Source organism: Bubalus bubalis, chromosome 7 (genome assembly GCF_019923935.1).
Source record: "Bubalus bubalis isolate 160015118507 breed Murrah chromosome 7, NDDB_SH_1, whole genome shotgun sequence".
Classification (NCBI taxonomy): Eukaryota; Metazoa; Chordata; class Mammalia; order Artiodactyla; family Bovidae; genus Bubalus; species Bubalus bubalis.
The window spans coordinates 97,683,973-97,711,535 of record NC_059163.1 but is presented as its reverse complement, the minus strand read 5'-3'; the positions used below and the strand labels follow the sequence as shown (position 1 = coordinate 97,711,535).

The 27,563-nt window shown below is 39.5% G+C and overlaps 1 protein-coding gene across 3 annotated transcripts in view; it reads right to left on the bottom strand.

Annotated features, from left to right (window-relative positions):
* The window catches only part of SLC39A8 (solute carrier family 39 member 8), an 83,522-nt gene that overhangs the window by 35,561 nt on the left and 20,398 nt on the right, over positions 1-27,563 (bottom strand). For all 3 annotated transcript variants that reach the window (XM_025290381.3, XM_006070970.4, XM_025290380.3), the window contains exons 3-6: positions 16,338-16,500; positions 9,537-9,706; positions 7,238-7,360; positions 6,594-6,761 (exon numbers count right to left, since the gene is read on the bottom strand). In XM_025290381.3, the coding sequence (XP_025146166.1) occupies positions 6,594-6,761; positions 7,238-7,360; positions 9,537-9,706; positions 16,338-16,500 (624 nt within the window). The remainder of the gene's footprint in view (positions 1-6,593; positions 6,762-7,237; positions 7,361-9,536; positions 9,707-16,337; positions 16,501-27,563) is intronic.

The following is a 27,563-nucleotide window of genomic DNA, read 5'->3' as shown; positions in this document are numbered from 1 at the left end:
ACAGTCTGATCATTAAAGGAAGAAAAGGTTGGGTTGAGAATTCTGTGAAATAATGAAAACTTTTTGCAACAGTTATTCCTGAAAATGTGAGAAAGCATTCCCTAAAGATGAACGAAAGCAAGTTAGTATTAGTCAAGCATGGGCTACATTCAGAGTGGATTCAGGTACAAATTTTCATGACTTTGCAAAGACACCGTCTAGCGCCTGATAAAAGTCTGTAAGGAGCAAAGAAGCATGGAGATGGATCCAGTGAGGAAACTAAAGCCACGAACAACCAACATGCGCTCAGAATTCCTCCTCACGGTGGTGTAAGGACATCGTTTGCCTCTAATTCAACCAACTCGTTTATAAGAATCTGTCAATCAAGACCAACAAGAACCACTTCTTACATAATTTATGTATCATTTTCAATTTTAACTAACTGCTAGTATAACCCCATAAAAGAAAATAACTGATTTCTGTTTTTAAATCTTATTATGCTCAAAAATATATAATATAATAAACAGGTCTTTGGTGCAGTATGGCAGACTAGACACACATATTTTTCTCTAGTCCCTCTTAAAACTTCCAAAAATTAAAGACTAAAAAAGACATAAAGTCACAAGCGATGAAAGAATGGAAGATGAGAGCACAGAGATATTTATTTTGGAGGATGAAAAGAAGAGGACAAGTTCTGACTCTACAGAGGAAAAAAGTCGAAAGAAATAAAGTGAGACAGGGCCCCAAACCTCAGAAGCATGGAGGAACAGAGGCACCAAGCAAGCACCTCTGAAGGCGGCAGAGGAAGAATGGAACTGAAAACCAGGGGGAAAGATGGGGTGCATTGGGAGACTGGGATTGACACATATACACCATTGCTGCTATGCATAAAATAGATAATAAGAACTGACTTTATAGCACAAGGAACTCTACTCAAAGCTCTGTAGTGACCTAAACGGGAAGGAAATCCATAAAAAAAGAGGGTATATAAGTAAACGTATAGATTCACTTTGCTGCACAGCACAAATACAACATTGTAAAGCAACTATACTCCAATAAAAATTAATTTTAAAAAAAGGAATTCGTTGTTAGTTTATTTAGGGAGCAATTAAAACATCAGATGATTTCTTCCAAGTCAATTCAGCAAGGAAACCACTTCAAATAAAGACTAGAGATTTACCCTCTGGGAAAACTGAACCAGAAAAGCCCTCAATTCTAGGACACAGAGCAAACTGAAGGCTGGAGTGAAGTATGGGACTGAATCAAGGGTATCAGGTCAGATACTCACAGTGTCCCAGCCCCCTTTCGTCACCCACCCTCCTTCCCAATATTCCTGGTCAGCCAGGAATGGACACCATCCTTCCACCTCCAGGTAAGAACAGAGAAACACCCCCCACACTCGAGGAAAAAGAGCAGTAAGCAAGCCCCACACATACATACAGAGCTTCTGATTTTTGTACTTAAAAAAGGATGCTTTCCACTTCCGTGTAAAATATTTCTGTATACTACAGAATATTTCAGTTATGTTATGGAAGGGCAGAAAGTTTGTCTGTTCTGTCCCATTGATGTATCTCGGTACTCAGAATAAGGCCAAGTATATAATAATAAACACTTGAATGAATGAACTATATTTAAAATCTGTTGGATTTTCATGGAGACCCAAGCACCTCAAAAATGTTGTTATTTGTAGAGTATCATGTCCTATCCATCACTGACAAAGTCCCTAACATCACCACGCTTTGCAGCTAAAGTCTACTTCATTGCACTTCAATTTTCAACATAAAATTCACAATAGTCAACTTTTTTAAATGGCTGATATTAATTTTTCTTCTGTGGGAAGAATAAATGGCTTCTAGCATTTATATTTAATAGCATCTCCTATTTAATAGCGTCTCTTCTTAAATGAAAGCACAGGAGGTTTCACTTAGAAGAGATTACAGACCACTGTAGGAATGAACTAGGTGCGCCCCCTAGTGGCTGGAAGAGCTAACACTCCCCAAAGTACCTGACATGCTTGAGGAATCTGGTAAACACAGTCCTTCCAAAGCTGTAGATTTAGGAGGAAAAGACCCACCTGGCTGCAAAGATACAGCAGTGACTTCTCCCCACGTTTGTGCAGTAGTCAGAGAGAGGAACAGAGCAAGTGTCAGAGAGTGAGATGGGAACCGGTACATAGGGACAGTAACTGAACAACGAGAAATGGCATCCTGTGCTCCTCTTCTTCCCTCATAACTGCCTCCTTATTATGTCTCTATAATTCCCCCAGAACACAAATGCTCCTACACACCCACAGCAGCGCACACACACCCCACACATGCTGCAGTGCTAACATTTACTGAGACTGAAGCAAGGGTACCAAGGAAGTTTCACACTATTTGTCTAAATATTTAAAAGTTATTATCAAGCTAACAAACTGTTAAATATCTTCTATACTCCAACTGTGATAAATAGTCTCCATGGCAACAAAATTTTTAAAAATACATGTAAAGCTATAGTTTTCATGAGTGAAGATAGAAAAAGTACCAAAGGCAACCAAACTTAAACATCATAGTATTTCTGAGTATTCTGTGATGAATCAAAATTGTCCAGATGAGTATTGATAAAGATATCCCTAAGTCATGCATTTTAATTATTCTATAACATTTCATTTGCTCTTCCTATATTCCATAAAAAACATGAATCATGTCGTTATAATCGATTGTTACATAATTTGTGTTCTTTGGATAATAATGTCAAATTAAACTACTTTTCTTAACTCGTGCTTATTATCTTCAATTTGGAAAAACTTCACTCCATCAAAATAGTAAAAACAGGAATCATCAACAAAATTCTTGAGACAATACTTGGACATCGAAATGAACGATGAATTTTACACACCATGTTCAATCACTGAGGTGGGGTCACCTATGTTAAATATATTCTTATCATATAAAAGATTAGAAAATAGCCTAATTTGATTATCAAAATAAGTATGACTCATATATCTTTATCTATTGTCTCTTAAAGCAATATCTGGACCCTGATAGTATTTTTAAATTTCGCTCCTTTCCATTTTCTTAATGCAATGTGAAGAGAAAACTGAAAATAACAGTATGCAGCTCAATTTGTTTGCATCTCTCTTCACTAGAGTTTATACCTACAACCAAAACGGCCAGAAGATAGTCCCCAGGGGAAATGAGCATCAGGACTTTTTATGTGGTTCACATCAAGGCCTGGTTCATGGCAGTCATCCTGGCATGTACCTTCTCTGCTTGACGTGCACTTTTCATTTCTAGAAGTAGATTTCCAGACACCCAAATTTATTCTGCTCTCTCACGAAACTGGTAGCTTACCCAGGTTGACAAGTCCACAGTTGTTTCTGTTCAGAATATTAAAAGAACTGTGCCACCAGTCTCCAGAATTGATGTTGGGAAATGGCGCCATTCAGCTTCCAGCTCCCTTGTATGGGACCAATTTGGTTCTTATCAAAGCTTTTGGAACATTCTTTCCCCAGATATTTGTGTGGCTGTTTCTTCTTTCTCATTATCCAATTCTCTGCTGACCTCTTAAGGGACTGTTCATGATCAAAGAAGCCTCCACATGTCACCCACACATCACCCACGATTTTCATCAAATCTATGAAAATTTGATGAAAACTATTTTATTTTTATCAAAATAGTTAATGCTTCCTGATATTTTCTTTTGTTTATTTACGGCAGTGCTGGATTTTTGTTCCTGTGCGTGGGCTTTCTCTAGTTGCAGCAAGCAGCGGCTACTCTCAGTTGCTGTGCTCGGGCTTTTCACTGAGGTGGCGTCTCCTGTTGCAGAGCATTGTCTCTCGAGTGTGTGAGCTTCAGTAGTTGAGGCTCATGAGCTTTTACAGCATGGGCTGGGTAGTTGTGGCTCAGGGGCTCAGCTGCTCCCCAGCATGTGGGATCTTCTCTACCAGGGATCAAACGCATGTCTCCTGCACTGGCAGGCGGATTCTTAACCATTGCACCACCAGAGAAGTCCTCCTGATATTTTCTTGTGTATTCTTTTCTATATTGTCTATTTCTGCTGAATATAAGTTTCACAAGAATTTGTGTGCTTCTAAATCCCCAGTGCCTAGGATAGTGAGCAGGTACTCAATCAGTATTTATTAGATAAGTGAATGAAAGCCTATATATTAGCACTAGCACGAGAAGTAGAGATGTATGGACTTTTGATTGGTATTTCTAAGTTATGTAAAACAGGATCATGTCTAGGACCACATCTGTCAAAACGCTTGTACTGACCGCAAACGTGTCTTCTGACTATTATGAATTATAAATTAGGAGCCCTGGGACTTTAAAACTAAAGTAAAACTTTTGAACAGTTCAATGTTATTTGCCCTCAGAAAGCAGTGACCTTGGGCCAAATTACCTTCTTCCCCCTACAAAAATTAATATTTATTAAGAGTTAATGTTACTATCTTGATTCTAGTAGAGCAGTGACAAGATGAAGGTAATCCAGCAAGGCATATAGGAGTGCAAGCTCCAGCATCAGGTGGCCTCAGTTCTGATAGAAGCTTCATCATTAGGAGCTTTGTGTCCTTGGGCTTATTTAACCTCTCTAAGCCACAGTCTCCTAATTATAAGAGTGCTTGTCTCCTGGGCTGTTATGAGGATCAAATAAGATCATTTATCTAATGTTCTAGGTGTAGTCCTTGAACATTTAATAAATGTTAGCTTAAATTATTATAAGAAATTATCTATTTGAACATTTATATATTCTTTGCAAAGTCTTGCCTGAAAGCATCATTCATTAAGTTGCATGAAATAATTTCCTCTCTTAGCTTAGTGTTCACACAAAACTGCCTCTTGAAATACACTTGAGATTTTCCTTAATCAGGTGGGAAGAAGTATAAGACCAATCATGCTCTCTTTCCAGAAGGAAATTCAGGTCATCTGCACTAATAAAACCTCTTCCAAATATCTTTTTTCCTGCTTATTTTTCTCAGCTGACTTCCTTTTGATTTTATTTTTAATTGTCTTTTTTAATATCGTGTTTAATTTTGTAGCTTGTGGATCTGCCATTTATGAACTGAGAGACCCTAGAGAGGTTATTTAGCATCTAATGCTCTACTTTCTTAATTTGTCAAATGACATGGACACCGATGACAATAGCATCCCAGTCTCCTTTTATAATAACCTCTCATTTGCTGCATCCATACTCCCTTGGAGTCATACAAAGGGCCCAATCCACTAAGCACTGAGATGAGTCTAAAAGTGAACATTAATTCAAGATGCACCAAGGAGACACCTGCCAGAAATTGCGTATTTAGGACTGAAAGAGGCAGGTCAATTCCATCTAGTAGCTGAAATTATAAAACATAAATCTCGGGAGTTGCTAGTGGCTATGTTTCCAATTTATGAAGGAGCCGGTTCACCATGAAAGAGAAGAATGACTCTAAAGAGAGAGGAGAAGGAGGGAGTCCTAATGATTCTAATGGTTCCGGAGCTGTAGCTTGGCTGTCCCTTTAGACAGCCTACTATCTTCCCAATAAATTCTCCTTTTTGCACATACCATTTGGGTATGAGGTCCAAATAGTTCTAACACAGAGAAAATAAACTCTCCTTTTAGTTCTAATAGTTATAACATGCAGTCCTAATACATAGAAAAGAATTCTACTTTTAATAGTTATTAAGGAAAATGAATGAGATAAAGTAAGTGCCTGGTGTATTGTGTATGTGTGTGTCCTCAATAAAGCATGACTCTTTGAGACCCTATGGACCGTAGCCTACCAAGATCCCATCCATGCGATTTTCCAGCCAAGAATACTGGAAAGGTCTACCATTTCCTACTCCAGGGGATCTTCCCAACCCAGGGATCGAACCTACATCTCTTGTGTCTCCTGCATTGGCAGAAGAAATCTTTACTACTAGCTCCACCGGGCCTATTACCCGGCATATAATTCTTACTCAAGAAATGAAACTTATTAATATTATTTAGAAAATTGAAATACAAGTAATTAATAAACACAATTAAAAATTTTTTTTTAATTTTATGGCCACACCGTGTGGCATGTGAGACCTAAGATCTCTGACCAGGGATTGAACCCGTGTCCCCTGCATTGGAAGGGCAGAGTCTTAACCACTGGACCACAAAGGAAGTCCCTAAATGCAATTTTCTTAGTTTACAAGTCTTTCAATTTCAAAATCACTCAAAAGGATTCTTTGGTTTGGGATCTTGAAAGAATTGCAAAATAAGAGAAATGCTCTGAATTAATTTTGCTACACATTATTGTGTAAATCTAAGTAGTTCTTACATAGTTAAACAGTCTTCAGTTCAGTTCAGTTCAGTCGCTCAGTCGTGTCCGACTCTTTGCGACCCCATGAATCACAGCACACCAGGCCTCCCTGTCCATCACCAACTCCCGGAGTTCACAGAGAATAGTAAAGCCTCTGACCCAGAAACTCACAATTTCATGCTTAATTCATGTGTTTGTAGTAAATACATGGAGGGAAAGTGGGAAAAGTAACAGACTTGGATTCTACTTTTCCCACACATACAGGAAAAAGCCTGACACATTTAAATGGGCAAAATACTAATGTAGCTGCATGCACAGCAGACTTCACAGAGGGTAAGCGATGCGGTAGAGAGAATGACAATACCTGGAGAGATACCACACTGACATTATCGAAAGGGATGTGTCCATTAGGCTCTGTGACAGCTGGATTTGCATAACATGTCACACCATTGATGGCAGGTAATGCTTTAGGTTGATGAGTTTTTTCTTGAGGAGGGCCAAAGTCATTATTTCCAAAGTGGGTGTGATCATTCTACAGGGAAAAACAAGAGAGGAAAATGTTATAAGAAGAAACAAAGATTGCTCATGCAGGCAAGAAAATTTAATGGTTTTTATCTATAAGAGAAAAATGTAGTATAATCTTTTTAGATTAAAAATTTTTTTCTCCCTTTAAATGTATCCTCATTTATTAGATTCTGTTGTGGGTTGTTTTTTTTCATGTTTTAGAGTACATATACCTTCTGATGTTAATGAATATGAGAGGAAACAAATTATGTGCATCTGTTATTGGACATTAAATTGTTAGTATTTACTCCAAATTCTACAATAAGAATCAACTGTTTCTCTTATACTTATCAATATATTGATTCTTTTCTTTCTGCTCATATTCAGAAGTCTAATAACTGAACTGTTCACATAATTGTAAGAATAAAATTCCTGCCTTTACATGCCTATATAAAGTAACTTTAGAGGGTAAAACATCAAACATTTAAAATAAAGTCCATTTACCTGACCATACGTCTTCAATAACATCTTTAGTGTTCTTTCAAAAAAGAAAAGGATGTAAAATCCGCCAAACACAGCAACTGCCTTCTCAACATAGTTGTTAACTTTAGGATTGAATCCAAATGCCTAAGGCAGAAAAAAAGGCTATGGTTAAGATCAAATAATTTAATTTAATTCAGTATATAATTTTCACCACAGTTCTAAGTCCATCCTTCACATCCAAAATTTACCTGCCAAAAATCTGAAATTTGAATAATCAAACTATAAGAGATGGCATCAAAGTCTTATAACCAGAGGAAGCTCTATTAAATAAAGCCCCCAGAGTAACTTATAGTTTCCTAGCTATAAAATCTTCAGCAATATTGGCCTAAAAAAGTAAACTTTTCATAGTAAAAAAGCAGTACTGATTCCTCTATTTATAAGATAACATTAGATATAGGTCATAAAGACAAATGACATATTGATTACCCACTTTTCCTAAAAGTAATATATTTTCCCCTCAGATCCAGAGTCAAATTTTTAAAGCAAATATGGCAGCTCACTTGGATTACTATTTTCACAAGAGATCTTCTTGAATGTAGAGGATCCTAGTAAGTCCTACAGAGATAAATTAAGAACTGAGCTGCAGAATAAAGAAGAAAAAATTTAAGATACCAGGCACACATACACACACACACACAGACATACATACACACATACAATGATAATGAAATAATGCATCATTTAAAGAACATAGGGCAAAAGCAAGAGTTTGAAATTATAGAGCCAAGAAGTTCTAAGCAGACAAGAATTACAAACTTAGAAGACACCTGGTTTCTTATTCTACATTTGTCCCTGCGGGAGAGACCTCATGTCACATCTTCATTTCAGTAGCTTCTCTGGACCTATTTATACAGTGCAAAAAATGACATAAAATACCTGCTCCATATACCTAACACAGAGGGTATGAAACTAAAATAACAAAGGGAAAGTAATTTTGCCACAAAAGGAATAATTATGTAAATTGGGGTTATTATTAAACAATAGATTCTTTAGTGTTTACATAATTCTCTGAGCACATCCATCCATAATTCCCTAATTACCACAGAAAGGCAAAAAAAATATCTTTAAGTGCTACTGAAGAAGTGTCTTATTTTCCTAGTAGACATTTTTATGTATTATTACATTTTCAATAAAAGAGAAAACTTCAAAATCATAAAGGTACAATCCTCAGTTCACATACAATATCAGTTTAATTTAATTTGACCCACAAATCAGATGAGTTAATATATATGTTATATTAAATATGGTCCATGTATAATATTACATGTAATGTTTTTATTCAGAAAGTCTGAACTATAATCCTGGCTTTGTTACTGATTATAAGTGATTTAATCTCCTTGGATTTTAATTTTTGCAATTGAGGGTTTGAAGTACATGTTCTCCTAGGTCCCTTCTAGATATAATAGTAATACTATGACTTTAAGAAGTTACATCCCCACTTTCATATAGTTATAATTTTCTAAAACTTATGAGCTGAAGGTGGTAGTATTTTCTCTCTGTTTGGAGCTCCACCTTTGTATGTACACGGGCTGGAGTAATATCATCTATGTGTGTATGGATTTCTCTAGTTCTCCTTTGTGGCTCCTTCCTATTAATGTCTTTCTTTCCTTCCCATCTCTTTTCCTCTAGTCATTCTCCTCCCTCTGCCTCTCTTCCCTATATGACCACATTATAGATTTGAAGTAAAACGTATATATCATGTGCTGATCAACTCTGGGCAATGGCATTGGTAACACATTTCATTAAAGGAAAAAGTAAGCTGCTATTTATTTATCGGCCCTCAATTGATTTTTTTTCCACAGTCAAAAAAAAAAAGAAATGAAAAGGTTTGTCAACCTTTTTCTAATATGTCCTCTGATCTTCCACAGCAGTTGTAAATATATGAAGGAATTTTGTTGTATATGTTTAGTAAATTAGATACTGTGTGCTCTCCATAAATAAATAAATAACAAGTACAGAAAATCAAATTTGCTGAATGTGCGACAGAATGGAGTTGTTAAGGCCCTCCAAGGTGTCCCGGGGCTGTCTGAGCACGTCCTGGTGGCTAGCCACCCAGAAGATGAATTTTCTCCCTGACACTGACTTCCCCAGAGTTTGGGACAAGCTTTTCCATTTGCTGTGATTCAGCTTTTTATTATCCAAAACACTATAAACCAGACCATAAACTGCTGCAAGAATTATGGAGGTTTAAAATGTACAAAGTGGTGAAACATTTAAAAGCAACAATTATTCACAGAAATAAACAGCCCAACCTCCTTACCTCTGGTATAAGTTGGAAAATTGCATTTGAAAATAAAGTCCCGATGGCCAGCCCCACAAAATAGGTCAGAATCTTAGGGAAATAAGATTTCTTTATCAATGGAGTCAAAACCAATCCGAGGAGAGATGCCAGATTAATAACTGTCACTGACAGGAATCCATATCCCCAAACTGTGGGTGAGAGGGAAGGAGTGGAAATTAATTAGCACAAAGGAGCAAACGACATCTTACTGTACATTAAGCCTGAAATGTGTTTCTTCTTTAAAGGCTTTTCAAGAAGATATGGGGGGGTGAGTGCAAGATAGGGGTGGAGATGGGTGGGAGTGGTTAGCTTCAAGATGACCAAAGTTGCTGACACTGAGCTGGTCATAATCACTCGTCTGCAGGCTCCTGTGGACAGCCCCTCCTCGGGAGAGGTAGCAGCTCAGCCCCCCGCCCTGGCCTCCAGGGAGCCCCAGTGTACTGAGCACTCAGGAAGGGAGCATACGGCAGCGGGGGAGGGTGCATACCTTGCACAACTCACCCTACCGGGCTCAAAGGTGAAAATATGCTACACACATAGATGGGGGTGCATTCTTCATATCTCCATCCCCAGAGCAAGGCACCCTAGTGATGCTTAATAAGTATTACTTAGAATGAAATGATTGGATGGCATCCCAAGGTCTTTAGCCAATGGTATGCATGACCTTTGGGCCTCAATATCTCCTCGGTTATCCTAGAGGAGATGGAAGACAAAATGGGAATGTGAGGAACAGCCTGTGTGAACTGTGCAGGTGCCAGGGTAGGACAAGCTGAGACACAAGTTAGCCCCTGGAACTGTCTGACACTGGCTTTGCCCATGGCCTCACTCACGGCATGCAAAGGACAGTGTGAAAGATTAGAAAGCTGCCTCTGAATTGTCACTTCTTTAAAATGTCCAGAAAGTATTTTTAAATGTTGGGGTGTTTTTTTTTTGTTGACACTATCATTGGGGTACATGTTGGCGAGTGCTTGTCATGTGCCATGTACCATGCTAACTGACTGCTGCTAAGTCACTTCAGTCGTGTCCAACTCTGTGCGACCCCATAGACGGCAGCCCACCGGGCTCCCCCATCCCTGGGATTCTCCAGGCAAGAACACTGGAGTGGGTTGCCATTCTCCAATGCATGAAAGTGAAAAGTGAAAGGGAAGTTGCTCAGTCGTGTCCGACTCCTAGCGACCCCATGGATTGCAGCCTAACAGGCTCCTCCGTCAATGGGATTCTCCAAGCAAGAGTACTGGAGTGGGGTGCCATTGCCTTCTCCGATTACCTCCTTAATGCAGTTGAAAAAACCAAGGCACGTGGAGTTCATTTGAATTTATTTAAGTTGCCCGAGTCATGTGAATAGAATAAGAGATTTCAAACCCAGTCCAGTCCCAGGACCCACATTGCTTAGCAATATGCTTTATTACTCCTTAGAGGTGATCTGATTTTTAAAAAGCCCGAGACTCAACAAAACAGTGAACATTTTATATTGTGCTTCCTGCATACAGGATTGCTCACCATTACTCTAATGACTCTAACTACAAATAAATAGTCCTAGCAAACGGAGCCTAGAATGTAGATCAAAACGGTGGTTTCTGCCAACAAGGGGTTTGGACCATTGGCTTGGGGAGGCTAGCAAGAACACATATACACAAAGAAAAACAAGGTAGCTTGGGCTGAGCACCATATGAAGAGGGCAGATAATAAATGTTACAATGTTACCACAAAGATCATCACAGCACCCACCATGCCTTTATCTTCCACAGATACTTTCCTATCAGTCCCAGACTCCTGACCATCCCTAGAGTTATCTCACCAGACTCCGAAGATCCACCTTGTTCCCATTTGTTACCTTATCGCCTTATGCAATACTACCCACGCCCCTCAGCACTTCCACTTAGAGACAGTTTTCAACCCCACCTCTTCCTCCAGAGTATAATCTGTGTGTGTAGCCCTTAGCACAAACATCCTTCTATCCCATCACTCGCCTACATGTGTTCATTCTTTCAATAAATATTTATAATCTAATCAGGTAGACAAGATATATACACATTGAAACTAAAATCAAAAAATAAAAATGCAAAGAATTTTTTGAGTATCAAACAGAGGCAAAGCCACTATGCGTATTAAACTCATCAGCTTCCCCCTGAGATATCCTATTCCACTACCCTTGTCCACTGTTTCTATAAACAGCAGAAGCATCAGGATCAATTTCAATTTCTCACTCCCCACAGTCAATTCCAAACACAATTAGCAACCAAACTCAATCAGTTCTGCTTGAGATATTTCACTCATTTCTCCATCCCATCGCCTGTGCCTGGAGTTCAGGCTCCCGTCATCTCCCAGTCTTCATCGGCTGCCTTATAACAGCCTTCCTCTGGTCTTCCTCTCCCTACTTGACACAGCCACCAAACTCATTATCTGAAAACACGATTCTGATCACCTTGTGTTCCTATTTGCAACTGCCCTTCATATAAACTGCCACACAACCTCGACAGTATTGTTTATTTACCCCCTTATCAACACGGCTTTCATGGAGACACAATGTTTTCCATATACAGAATATCTTTGCACTGTGGTTCTTTGCCTAGAAACACCTTTCTGTCCTCATTGCCTGACAAACTCACACACGGCTCTCCACACCAATGATAAGACCTCCTCTCCTCCATGAAGCCTTTCTGGCTCCTCTGGGCAGCAATCTCTTCCTCATCAAGTTCCCACAGCTCTTTGAAGATATCTGGGGCATTTGCCATTTCTTGCATGCCACTATCATTTTATCATTTATATATTTGTCTGCTTCCCAGGTGGCACTAGTGGTAAAGAACCCACCTGCCAATGCAGGAGACCTAAGAGACACAGGATCAATCCCTGGGTCAGGAAGATCCCCTGGAGGAGGGCATGGCAACCCATTCCAGTATCCTTGCCTGGAGAATCCCATGGACAGAGGAGCGTGGAGGGCTACAGCCCATGGGGTCACAACGAGTCGGACATGACTGAAGCGACTTAGCACACATGTATGCATATTTGTCTACCAATTATAAGATTTTCAAGGACAGGGGCTATGTTTTATTCATCCTCAGAGCCCAGAATGTTGCCCAGCAAATAGCACACATACCTTGATGAATTAATGAATGCCATATTTTCAAGGCACAGCCTAGAACCCTGTCAAAAAAATACCAGTTCATTTGCTGGTCCAATGTTTCTAACCTTCCTTACTCTCACTGTGCACATTTATTGGAACCACCTGGGGAACGGTGGGAGTGTGTACCATTACACTCCAGGCTCACAGCATAGCTTTCCCTTCATGTTGTTAGGGCATTACTCAAGGGGAAAAAAGATCCATTCATCCACTCAACTTGAGCACCAAAGAACGAATTAATATCAAAATATTCCTTGAACCTTTCCATCTACACATGGGACTCCCTTTAATGATCTGTTTCAGAGAAAATCCTTTCTCTCTGCTTCTCAGTGAGCTCTGAAGGATTATTAACACATTTTCAAGGAATATTAGTAACAACAGCTAACATTTACTGAATGCCCATGATGTGATAAGACTATTCTAAGAATATCATCTTTTCAAACTCATTTAGTTCTTTTATTTCATAGAGTTTTTAAAAGGATAAATTAAACCATTTAACCCATTCCCTAATGTCTTAAATAAATGTAGTTGTTGTTTTTTTTAATTTAATAAGTAGACATGATATAAATTTTAGTCCATCTGGCTCACTGTTACACATCAAAACAGGAGTCAGGAGCCCGGGGCTCTCACCCCACCTTAGCTATTGTACCTGAAGGAAGCCATTTAACCCCACTGGAGCACAGACTTATGTCATCAGCTGTATTACAGAGTTGGACAATGTGATTTTCAGGGATACTATTAAGGGTAAGATACTATTATTCTTATCTGTTATTTGAATTGAAAGGCATTCTGTAACTAAAAAAAAAAAAAAATGAGGCAACTTTAGACCATTAACTTACTGCTAAAATATAATTAATCTCCTAGAGAATTTGATTTACCATCAGTTTATTGCACTCATCAATATGAGTTTGTAAAGCACATGAAAGGCAATTGCAAAATTACAAAAAAAAATAAATGAGGTCTCAGATTATGTGAAACTCTTTTATCAGCTCACTGAAATATCAAGGTAAATGTACTCATAAAATCCTGGTATCATGACTCTCAGTTCAGTTCAGTTGCTCAGTCGTGTCCAACTCTCTGAGAACCCATGGACTGCAGCACATCAGGCCTCCCCGTCCATCACCAACTCCTGGAGTTCACTCAAACTCATGTCCATAGAGTCAGTGATGCCATCCAACCATCTCACCCTCTGCCGTCCCCTTTTCCTCCCACCTTCAATCTTTCCCAGCTTCAGGGTCTTTACAAATGAGTCATGACTCTTTGGCTTGCTTTTATTTTGGTTTTTCATTCCCTTGAATGAGCTCAAAATTGTCTCTGTATTAAGTAAACTGTTATATCAAGAATCCAGGGCATTTCATTATTTAAAAAATCATTTCTTTGTTAGAAAAGAATAGTCTTACATGGGGGCCAAGGAATGGAGTCAACCTCTGAGCACGTGTGTAAGAAGAGCGAAGGCACATTCTTCCTATTTTCTGCCAGGCACTGTTCTAGGTACTTGCATATGTTAACTCATTTACTATTTCCAACAATTCTATAAGGAAAGTACTATTACTATCTCCATTTTACAGATGAAGCACAGAGACAGGCTGTGTAATCTTGAGCAAATGATTTTGAACTGTGTCTCAGTTTCCTAGGCTGTAGAATGGGAATAGCTGTTCCTTCATCATTTACTTGTCCAAAGATGAATTAACATATAAAAGAATTTGGAAAAGTGGCTGTTACAGTAAGCACTACATAAAAGTTGGCTATGATCATTATTTTTGCCTTCATTGTTATCCCTGTTACTCATATATATACAAAGGAATCCAAAAGTTGGTAAAAATAGGCACTTGCTTTGTTGAGGCTTCCCTTTTCTTCTCCATTTTTACTCTATGCGCTCTATCTCTATGTTCTCTATCTATATCCGCATTAGATGTGCTCACTCAGACCAGTGGCTCCAAGGACCACTAGGATGACAAATCTCCAGCCTCAGCCTGGTCTCTGGATGTGCGTATCCACTGTCTACTGGACATCGCCCCTTGTGGGTCTACATCAACGGCTCACACCAGTCACATCAAAAATACACTCACCCCTCGCTTCCTCCACAACAAAGTGCTCCTCCCCAGTCTTGTCCACCCCAGGATACAGGTGCAACCATTTATACAGTTTCTCTGGCTCAAATTTCATTCATCTTTCCCTCTCACACATCCAGTGCAGAGGGCAAACCACATTAGCACCATCTCCAAAGTCCACCCTGAGTGCCCACATGCTTTGCCGATCAGTCATCCGACTCTGTGACCTCATGGACTGGGATGTTTTCCTGGTGAGAATACTGGAGTGGGCTGACACTTCCTCCTCCAGGGGAGCTTGACGACCTAGGGATCGAACCCATGTCTCCTGGGTCCCTGCGTTGCAGGCCAATTCTTTACTGCCGAGCCATCGAGTCATTGGGGAAGCCTCACGGAAATCCATCCTGAATCTGACCGTATCTCCTCACTTCTCCTCTCCCACCTTAGATCAAGCCCTCATCAGGCTAAGCCCCCTACCCCTGATCCATTTCCTTGCTTCTACTCTTGCCCCATAACAACTTATTCTTCAAAGTGCAAGTAGAATAATCTTTTACAAATCCAAATAAAATCATATCACCCTCTTGTTTAGAACCCTACAGTGTCTTCATACCACATTCAGAACTAAATTCAGTTTACCACACCCTACAGGCCCTCCCTATCTGGCCCCTGGCTACCATCTCTTTCTACTCTGCTTCCTGCTCACTGTGCCCAGACATGCATGCTTTCTCACTGATGTATAAGCACATGCCAAGATCATCCCCAAGCTTATGCTGGTGTTCCCTGGACCAAGAATTCTGTCCCCTAGAGAAGATCTAGCCATGGCCCTCTCCCTCCCCTCAGTAATCCTTAATAAACAGAAAATAAAGGAACAAAACAAAAGAGAATTAAAATACTCACGTGGGGCAGGTAACAATCGGAGAATACCATGAAACTATAGACTTAACAAACAGCCCCTCAACAGTTGGTTTATCTCACTCATGAAAGAATTCCTCCACACATTTAATTAAGTATATGAACTATATAGTACGAATACACTTGCTTATATTTTAAATGTTCTTTATAATTGTTTTTTAATGCAATAATCTATGGCAACACTACTATAGGCACTTAAAATAGTCAGTGGCATTTTCTTTCATTTTTGAAAATCAAAGCAGTAATAACTCAGTATCTTAAGATTTAATTTAGAATCATACTAGCCCCCTTTTCCCTTTACTGACAGTGACAGATAAATTGACAGGTTTTAAAATAATATGATAAGCACAAGGTAACGGAAAAGGATCAGTTATGACCCAAATAGTGAATGCAAATGGTGTAATGTGCCATCCAATGTACACGGCATAAAACATATATTGTTTAAAACTAGACCAAAATTTATAAAATTTTCAATTGGTACCAAGTAAAACTTTGACTCCATAAATAGAAGAGCATAACTTTTGAGGCATAAATAAGTTCTAGTCATGCTTACTCTGAAAGATTTCCAGAATATAAGTTGGTTTTTGTTTTGTTTAAAAAAGGGATTCTGTGTAGATTGATTCAGAGCAAGTATCTTGATTTCATTTCAGACTAGCCCCCAGATTTTTCCAACAAATGAGAAAAAAACTTCCAACATACCCTCTGAAAGACTGGGTTTTGTTTTGTGTTTGAGCCTTTCCTTGCAAGGGTGAAAGTTCAGTTGCTGTAAGACTGCTGGACAGATGACAGAGAAGTTTGAGCTGGTGATCTGTGTAACATTTGAAAAGCCATGAAGGGAAAAGATCTCTTCAGCTGATAAACACTGAAACAGAAGAAACAAAGTAAACATATATGTGTCAGCACAGCGAAAGTCCGCAGCAAAGATATCATAAAGAGATACAAAGTATTTTCTCTAGACACTCAACATTATTGTTTATACACAGTTCAGTTCAGTTGCTCAGTCGCCTCGGACTCTTTGCGACCCCATGAATCGCAGCACACCAGGCCTCCCTGTCCATCACCAACTCCCGGAGTTCACTCAGAGTCACGTCCATTGAGTCAGTGATGCCATCCAGCCATCTCATCCTCTGTCGTCCCCTTCTCCTCCTGCCCCCAATCCCTCCCAGCATCAGAGTCTTTTCCAATGAGTCAACTCTTCACATGACGTGGCCAAAGTACTGGAGCTTCAGCTTTAGCATCATTCCTTCCAAAGAAATCCCAGGGCTGATCTCCTTCAGAATGGACTGGTTGGATCTCCTTGCAGTCCAAGGGACTCTCAAGAGTCTTCTCCAGCACCACAGTTCAAAACAAGCCTACTATAAAAATGTATAGACCTCTATAATTGTGAAGCAAATCATACCTCTTTAATGCTAGAAACTAGAAAAATGGCCAAAAAATTTTTTCTTGATCAACAGCCTATCTATAGCAGCCAAAATATAAGTTTGGAGATTTCCAGGATTCTAAAAATATTAACAGTGAACCAATTCACACAAAGAGGTCTAAAACAACTTTATATCCTCAGTCTTCCATCTCTGTTTTATTTTGGTTCAAATAGGTATTTCATGGAGGCTACTGAAGTGGCTCAGAATAGCATTTCTTATAGACAAACACACCTGGTTCCCTTATAATTTCATGATTAAGAAATTCATCCATCCTAGACTAAAATAATAAGAATCTTAATATGTAAAAGTTGTTTGAAAACAGATCTTTAGAACAAATCATTGTTTGCTAAAATATCTATTATTCTCAGTGATGGTGGGTAGCTTTTCTGTATCATAGAAAGTTTTGAAAATGGCGCAAGGCTGTTTAGAAATTCATTTAACTATTAATAAGGAATAGAGCCTGCATTAGAAAAAAATTCTCTTCAGAAATAACTTTTTTAAAGTGTCAGTTTACTCAGGTATATTTTAACTGTAAACTTTCTTCTATATACTTGGATTATTAAGATGAATATAAAAGAAATTAAATGTGTTACTACTGCTAATAAATGTTGTAAGAATTACAGAGCATTAAAAATACCCATTCACTCAAATAAAAAAATTATATCTCTAATAAGTGCAAAGAACATTTCTTCACATACTTCAGCCAATATTTAAGCCCCACTAAGACTTTAGCTTTGCTCTCTGGACTGGATTGTGTCCTCCCCAAATATATATGTGGAAGCCCTTTGTTGTTGTTGTTTAGTCCCTCAGTCATGTCCAACTCTTTGCAACCCTATGGACTGCAACCCACCAGGCTCCTCTGTCCATGGGATTTTCCAGGCAAGCGTACTGGAGTGGGTTGCCATTTCCTACTCCAGAGGATCTTCCCAACCCAAGGATTGAACCAGTCTCTCAGGGTCTCCTGCACTGCAGGTGAATTCATTACCACTGAGCCACTGGGGAAGCCCTACTGAAGTCCTAACCCTCTACAAAATGTACGAAGTTGCCAAAGGCTAAGACTTCAATTGCCTTAAAGAAAATGCACATTCAGACAACTGTTAATGTTGAAAAATGTACCTAAAGTTATTCTTTATTCAAGCCAAACTCTCCTTTGGGTTTATGACAGTGAGAACTGTGTGCCATCCCTAGAAGAGGTGACAATACACTCGATGCTCTGTTAACAGTCTTTCCTAAGGTCAAGAATAGGGGATAATGAACTAATGGAGGGAAAAAATAGCTTGATGGCCAACTGGGGGAGAGAAAGTGGGTATAGTTTACTCATTACCATGAAGACACCTAGCAGTATAATTGCAAGGCTCAAACATTACAGAGTCCAGGGAACTCCCTGGCAGTCCTGTGGTTAGGATTCCACACTTTCAATTGCCTAGGGCCTGGTTTCAATCCCTCTTTAGGGAACTAAGATTTGGCAAGCTACAAGGCCCGGCCAAAAGCAAAAAAAAATACAGAGTCCATGTGGCTCAATTGCCTCATTGCATGATTCCAGAAATAAACAGGTCTAGAAGTAGAAACACAAAGCTGCACTGTTTCCCTGCAAGGAAATGCCTCCAAAATAGGAGGAAAAGGGGAAGCTGTGCATAGATAATGTGCAAAGTCTTCTCAGAATTCACAATCTAAGACTTCCTAAAACTTGATGACTGCTAAACAGTTCCTTTTAGACTCTAATGTGACGCATTCATGGGTCAGGAAATCCACTTAACAACATCAGAGTCAGCATTTTGTAAGCAAGTAAAAAACAATATCATAGAAACTGTAGATCATATCACATAAAACAAGAATAAGTATTGCTTAGTCAAACTTTTGCTTCAGTTACACTTTATACATACCAGACACATGGATACTGATCTGCAATATAAAGTTCATTTATTACTATAAATGGCAGTCAAGAGTTTTAAAGTCACTATCCTTATGGATGCCAGACTGTCCATTATAAATCATTAAAGACACTAAAAAAATGCAGTCAAGAATATAAATCAATATTGTATGATAGCTGAAAGTCTTGATGATCTGTGCTAAAAGAACAAAAAGGTAGTGAAACAACAAAACTCAAGCTTTGCTTTATGATTTTAGAATGAGGATTACTAACAGTGTGACAAAACTGAATTAATGGCAGGCCTGCTTCATTTAAAGTGGCTATCTATTTCAGAAAACAAACAGTGACTGCCAGAAAAGGGGATAAAGTAGGTGTAGGGGATTAAGAGATACAAACCTCCAGTTATAAAATAAATAAGCCATAGGGTTGTAATATACAGCATAAGGAACACGGTCAATAATATTGTCATAATTTTATGTGGGGATAGATGGTTACTACTTATCACTTCATAATGCCTGCAAATTTCTAATCACCAAAACTAACATAATTACATGAACATAATCTAATATAATCTAACATAATCTAACTACCTAAAACTAGCATAATATTGTATGTCAACTATATTTTCATTTTAAAAAATAAAAACAAAGGAGTTATGAGTGAAAATTAATTGATTTAGTTTAATTAAATATTAGGTTGGTGCAAAAAGTAATTGCAGTTTTTGCACTGTTGAAATTTGACATTTGATACTGGATACATTCTTAAATAAATGTGGTTATGTTATATAACATTTTAATGCACATTTCTCAGTTTATGTTTTTTTTGCCAATGACTTATGGCCTGCTGTTTATTTTGTATTTATTTTAGACTATGGAAATAATGTTAGACAAAAAACAAATTCAAGTCATTTTCTTCTTCGAGTTCAAAAATGAGTGATAAAGCAGCAGAGACAACTCGCAACATTACCAAGGCATTTGGCCCAGGAACTGCTAATGAACACACAGTGCAGTGGTGGTTCAAGAAGTTTTGCAAACGAGATGAAAGCCTGGGAGATGAGGAGCACAGCAGCCGGCCATCAGAAGCTGACGACCACCAACTGAAAGCAATCATCAAAGCTGATCCTCTTACAACTATACAAGAAGCTGCCAAAAAACTCAATGTTGACCATTCTATAGTCATTTGACATTTGACGCTAACTGGAAAGGTGAAAAAGCTCGATAAGTGGATGCCTCACGAGCTGTCTGAAAATCAAAAAAATCATCATTTTGAAGTGTCATCTTCTCATATTCTATGCAACAACAGCAAACCATTTCTCGATCAGACTCTGACATGCAATGAAAAGTGGATTGTGTGTGATAATCAGTGACAACCAGCTTATGGTTGGATGAAGAAGAAGCTCCAAAGCACTTCCCAAAGCCAAACTTGCACCAAAAGAAGGTCATGGTCACTGGTGGTCTGCTACTCATCTGACCCACTACAGCTTTCTGAATCCTGGTGAAACCATTACATCCGAGAAGTATGCTCAGCAAATAAATGAGACGCACCAAAAACTGTAACGCATGCAGCCAACATTGATCAACAGAAAGGGCCCGATTCTTCTCTATGACAACATCTGACCGTACATTGTACAACCAACGCTTCAAAAGTTGAACGAATTGGGCTACGAAGTTTTGCCTCATCTGCCATATTCACCTGACCTCTGGCCAACCGACTACCACTTCTTCCAGCATCTCTACAACTTTTTGCAGAGAAGACGCTTCCACAAACAGCAGGAGGCAGAATATGTTTTCCAAGAGTTGGTCAAATCCCAGAGCATGGATTTTTATGCTATAGGAATAAACAAACTTATTTCTCATTGGCAAAAATGTGTTGGTTGAATGATTCTTGATTAATAAAGATGTATTTGAGCCTAGTTATAGTGATTTAAAATTCACAGTCCAAAACTGCAATTACGTTTGCACCAACCTAATAGCTACCAGCAAGTGGAATGCAAACAGCTGTATACTGCACCTTATTTGGTTTTAAACAACACTGATTTTTATTGTGCTTTGAAATAACAAAGTTGAACCTGACACAAAGAAAGCAGTAGTCTAAGAAAGGGCAGTGCTTTCCAGAGCAGAGATAAACAGGATGAGCGCCCAGGGCCTGGACAGAACAGAGTGACAACAGAACCGGCAGAACCATTAAGGAAGTTCAAACGTCCTCTCAAACACACCCCTTCTCCTCCAAAATAAACAATGAATGAACTATAAAACTGGTGTGACCAACAGGCGCTCCTCAGAAAACAGCTCAGGGTGATTAACCTGAAGAGTATCTGCTTCCGTGTGCTTTCACGGGCTCCTTCACATTTCCGTACTGGCTGTTCTTTCCACCTATTTGCTCTTACAACACTGCTCTTCTCAAGACTGCCACTCTGAGGTCTGCTGTGGCCTTTTGAGCTTTGTGCAAAAAAAGCTGCAGACTGCAACCAGCAGCCGTGCTAAGGTACAGTGGGCTGGGGACTTTTTCCTAAAGGTGTCTTCTACATGTTGAGTTAAATTCCTACCTGCATTAAGATGATCTCAAAGGGGTCTTATACACACAAAGTACCAAATAAGTGGTAGAGGTCAGGGGATTTAGATTCATCTCCTTAATGAGACCCCAAATTACATTCAAAATCATTTTAGCAGATAGTCCCATACATTTCTTCTTCTGCTTCCTCCTCTCCACCTTCCACCAGTGAACTGAATAGTAAGAAGTTTTGTTTCTCTTCCAGACATATCTTTGTAGGGATTCTGGGGACCGGTCCAAAGAGAGGACAAGGGAAGGTTGAATGATTAGGGCAAGTTCCTCCCTCAACATTTCATACAGTGGAAATCTGCTTATACTAAGTGCCAAGGAATTAGGCAAGACTTAAGATTACACAGCTCAGATAAATAAACAGACTCCTTGACTAAACTTCAGTCAGGTTCTTCTAAGTCCTCTGGACTTCCCTGTAGCTCAAACGGTAAAGAATCTGCCTGAGAGGCAGGAGACCATCGTTGGGGTTCTTCTGGAGAAGGGAATGGCAATCTACTCCAGTATTCTTGCCTAGAGAATTCCATGGACAGAGAAGCCTGGCGGGCTACAGTCCGTGGGGTGGCAAAGAGTTGGACATGACTAAGTGACTCACACGATCCACCCAGTCTAAGTCCTCTAGGCTGCAGCTTTGCATCCATCCTTGTATGGCTGGCGCTGCCCAGTTTTAGCAAGAATGCTGCTAAATATGTTTACAGAGAATCCCCTGTCCTTACCATGCGACATTATCCGAATATCCTCAATATCTGGTGAAATTCCTCCTTCCTCACCCTGATATCTGATTAACCTGGCTTCAGCAGAAATCCTGTTGGGTCTGTTTGGTCAAAATCCCTCTCTGCCTCTGATGTCTCCTCTGTAGTTTCCCATCCACTGATCCCCATGCTGCTCCTTGGCTATAAATCCCCACTTGTCTATGATGTATTCAGAACTGAGAAGAATACTGTTCTATACTGAGGTACTTTTTCCCTATTCCAATAGTTCTTGAATAAAATCTGTTTTTATTACCTTACTATCAGACTTTTTTTTTAACAATACCAAACTATGTATAATAACTGTACTACACATCACAGAAATTCTTTCCTTTACTCAACAAGCATTTATTGCTTCATAAAATCTGGGTATTACAGTGATGGGAGAAGCTGAAGGTGGAGGGACGCTGGAGGGTGACAAAAAAAAATGGCACAAAGAAAAATAAGTCATCATACTTCCCATCAGGAAACTTAAATAATCTCAGCAGCAATAAATCAGATACACCAGTATCTCTAAAACCAGAGAGAAAATGATTAATGATAAAGAACTATGAGAGTTCATACAAAGCAGAAATAATATAGTCAAAAATAGAGGAAATAGTCAAAAACAACTCTGAGGTCAGAACTCCAGGAAAGTAGAAATAGAATGTTGTTACTTGTGGGATTAAAGAACCTAGGAAAAGAAAAGAATCAGAAGGGTGGTGCCAAGTTTCATTTTAGACATTTAAAGTTGCAATGCCTATTTGTGGGACACCAAATGGAAACGATGAATGAGTTTTCTCTGGGAAATTTAGAGGCCAGAGATCAAGATGTGACTGTCTTCTGTAGAGAGGTAACAGCTAAGTGGGACTAGAGGAGATCATCACAGAGAGAGTACAGAAAGGAGAGAAAAGCTTTGAGAATATATATATGATTTGTGCAAAAGCAGGAAAGGAAGTCTGTGAATAAGATAGAGCAGTTCAGTTCAGTTCAGTCACTCAGTCGTGTCCAACTCTTTACAAGCCCATGGACTGCAGCACACCAGGCCTCCCTGTCCATCCCGGAGTTTACTCAAACTCATGTCCACTGAGTTGGTGATGCCATCCAACCATCTCATCCTCTTTAGTCCCCTGAGTCTCCTCCTGCCTTCAATCTTTCCCAGCATCAGGGTCTTTTCAAATGAGTCAGTTCTTCACATCAGGTGGCCAAAGTATTGGAGTTTCAGCTTCAGCATCAGTCCTTCTAATGATTATTCAGGACTGATTTCTTTACAATGGACTGGTTGGATCTCCTTGCAGTCCAAGGGACTCTCAAGAGTCTTCTCCAACACCACAGTTCAAAAGCATCACTTCTTCAGTGCTCAGCCTTCTTTATAGTCCAATTCTCACATCCATACATGACTACTGGAAAAACCATAGCTTTGACTAGCTGGACCTTTGTTGGCAAAGTACTGTCTCTGCTTTTTAATATGCTGTCTAGGTTGGTCATAACTTTTCTTCCAAGGAGCAAGCATCTTTTAATTTCATGGCTGCAGTCACCATCTACAGTGATTCTGGAGCCCAAAAAAGTAAAGCCTGTCACTGTTTTTCCACTGTTCCTACAGTGGAAACAGTGCAAGTGGAAGACAGAGCAAGATAAGCCCAAAACACAAGAAATAATTAAGGCCAGTGAATTGCTGTTGCCTGTCTGAGATCCCTTCTCCATTATCCAGGAACAGCTCACCTGCCTGGGATGAGAGCCTCCCTCCACATGATGTAGCTGTGACTGACCAGGGAACATAGGACCCAGACTTGTCCACTCTCTGGTGGAGCCACTGCAGAAATTTTCTTCCACTAGGATTGCTATGGTGGCAAAGTGGCCAAAGGGACCCTCAGACTGCCTATGGGTCCCTTTGGCCACTTTCCCATTACATGAATGAAGGTGAACTAATAAGCAGAGAAAGGCAGGTATCCAATACGAGCACTAGTCTCCTGGATACATCTGCGCCTAAAGCTGGTTCTGCCCCCCTTGACTTTTTGGTTACCTAAGTCAATGAATTTCTTTTTTGACTTAAGCTAATTTCACTTAAGTTTCTTTTACTTACAAATGAAAGACTCCTAATTGATACTCAAAGTAATTATTTAAAAGACACTTTGGGGACTTCCCTGGCGATCCAGCTGTTAAGACTCTGAACTTCCACTGCAGGGGGCACGGGTTTGATCCCTGGTTGGGGAACTACGATCCCATGTACTTTAGAATGTGGCCAAAAAAAGAGATAAAAATCAATGCAAAAAAAAATCCATGATGAACAAAAAAAGTCAAAAACAAAAGATACTTTTAAAGCTAGCAAAGGAAAGCTCCTGGTACATCAGAACCTGACTGAAAGCGCAAAAAAAAAAAAAAAGCTTCTCCATCCTTCTTCCTTTTCCCAACACATGGGTTCTCCTCTCTACTTGGCTGTTTAGTCAAACGGCATCCACTAAATAATACAAAGCAATAGGACTATCTGATCCTGCACACATTAAGCCTAGGCTTTCACACTACACCAAAAATGAAACATCATCCCATTCAGGAGTCACCCCAGAGGTGGTTTCAGATTCTGTTTTGCACAGACTGTGATTCTGTGGAAGCTGAGCAGCTCACATTCTGAACAAGGACCCTGCTATAGGAGCAGCTAAGCTCTCAAATCAAGGAGAGTAAGGGCCTCCTAACACATTTAGACTCAGTGATCATCAAAACTAGAATGCAACATCAAGTTTAGTCAGTTTTTCCAGGCTGTCAAGTAACTGAGCCACACAAACTTTAAATTTCATTACAAAGTCCCAAAGGGAGCCAGAGGTAGAACTGGAGTTAGAATTCAAGTCTGAAAGAGCCCTATCCACCTTCTTTTCTCTTAGCATCCTGCCCTGTTCTGTGACAGCTGTTGTTTTTCGTAAGAACTACAGCTAGTCTTCCGGAATTTGCCATATATACAGCTGAGAGGAAAGTCGTGTAATCTATCTCCCTGTTCCCCAGATGAATGACAGGTCTCTTGTTCTCTGAAGAGATGCCACAGGTAAGAGGCTGAATAAGAAAAAAAAAAAAAAGAGGCTGAATAAGAATCCATGCAAACTCTGAATCTATTCTGCTCTCATAAAAGCCATTTCCACTTCTCCCTCACTTTCATTTATTCATTCATCAGTCACAGGTTGATCAAACTCCTCTGGGCCAAGCATTCTGGTAGGTGCTGAGAATAAGACATGGTTCCATCTTCAATAAGCTCACCATTCAGTAAACAAAACATAGATATGGATAACAATGGGCTTCCCTGGTGGCTCAGACAGTAAAGAATATGCCTGCAGTGTAGGAGAGCTGTGTTCGATCCCTAGGTTGGGAAGATGCCCTGGAGAAGGGAATGGCAACCCACTCCAGTATTCTTGCCTGGAGAATTCCATGGACAGATGAGCCTGACAGGGTACAGTCCATGGGATCGCAGAGTCGGAGACGACTGTGTGACTAACACTTTCACTTTCACAGATAACTATAACAAGTAATTGCTCTAAATTGATATAATAATAAAGACACATGCAAAGTTTCGTGAGGGAAGAGGTCAGGGAAGGCTTCTTGGAGGAGGAGATATATGTGCTGTATCTGAAATGTCAGTTCAATGCTTCTGATGGCTGGAAGATAAGACTGGGTCAAAAAAACTCACCTAAAGCAGAACTCAGTAATGTAAATAACTATGTGATTACTTGACAAATGAATTTTATAAAGAATAGTTATTATAGGAATTCTGGCCAGTACATAAAAACTATATGGGAGACTAAAAAACTATCCCAGGAGACTAGTGCTCATATATGCTTAAGATAAATGTATAATCTATTTTAATCCCCACATCAACTATCATACTAAAGTAGATTTTAAGAGAAATCTGGGATACAGAAATCATGTCTTAGAAAGGTAAATTGTCCAATATTAAACAACTTAAAATTCAAACCAATACTTTCCTGTGTCTCCTATGTTTAGGTGGGCTGAACACTGAGAAGAACACAATGAAAGAAAGAACTATTTAGACCCATCAAGGAATGTATTTATACACTTATAAATAGTGTATAAATGTGACTTATAGTGACTTGAATCATCAAGCTATATTACTCTTAGACCATATTTAGCATCCTATCCAAAGAGAGACCTCAAAAATAAACATCAGCCAAATTCAAACATCAGTCAAGTTTTCTTACCATGATGAGAATTAAGAGGGAAATGGGAGCGGGTCATGACTTTTGCCCTTCCAATAAGCCTTCCTTATTGTCCATCAGCCTCCAAGAGGCTCATCACCCCAAACACCCAGTGTGGCTGGGCAGGTGCAACAGCCACAATGAAGAGGCAGACAGCCCTGACCGGGCACAACACCCTCCACCACATGCCCACGGATGCTGATGCGGCCCTGACACACCCCTGCAACACAATCACCAAACCTAGAATATCCAGAAGTGGATGTTCTTTGCTTTGCTTCCCTATCACTGCTTTAAACCCAGTATTCTTACAGTTCAAGCAGAGAAGTCAGCTTTTCGATTCACCCACCTAAGCTACCATCGTATGAACATAAGACGGCCAGACCAGGAACACTGGTCTCAGATTGTTAGGAATGTATCAGGAGGAAGAAAAGATGAAGATCTAAAATAAATATTTAATGGGAAAGAAACCTCTGGAATCCTTGAGCACATATCTTAGTATTATATTAACTATTGCTATTACTAACAATATTAATACCGTGTGACTGACACACAGCTGCTGCTGCTGCTAAGTCGCTTCAGTCATGTCCGACTCTGTGCGACCCCATAGATGGCAGTCCACCAGGCTCCGCCATCCCTGGGATTCTCCAGGCAAGAACACCGGAGTGGGTTGCCATTGCCTTCTCCAATGCATGAAAGTGAAAGGTGAAAGTGAAGTCGCTCAGTCATGTCCGACTCTTAGCAACCCCATGGACTGCAGCCTACCAGTCCATAGGATTTTCCAAGCAAGAGTACTGGAGTGGGGTGCCATTGCCTTCTCCACACAGCAAGGATCAGCAAATACTTGTTGAATAAATGTAGTCAATGAATGAATTAACCCCTCAACTGTCTTCACAGAAGTTTTTAAAACCAATTGCCAAACTGGTTTTTCATAGTAGTTACTTACACAAAATTATTAAAAAAAGGAAAAGAAGTATAGAAGATGAAGTACACACAAGAATGTTTTGAATATTATGGCAACGGGCCAAAGATCCCAAGAGGACAATTTAAATATTTAAAGTTTAAAAAGGTGATTTGAGTTTAACAATTGGAAGGCCATTTCTGACCTTGAAAACAGTGAACTGTTCAATTAACTTTCCACTTCAAGGGTGACCGCA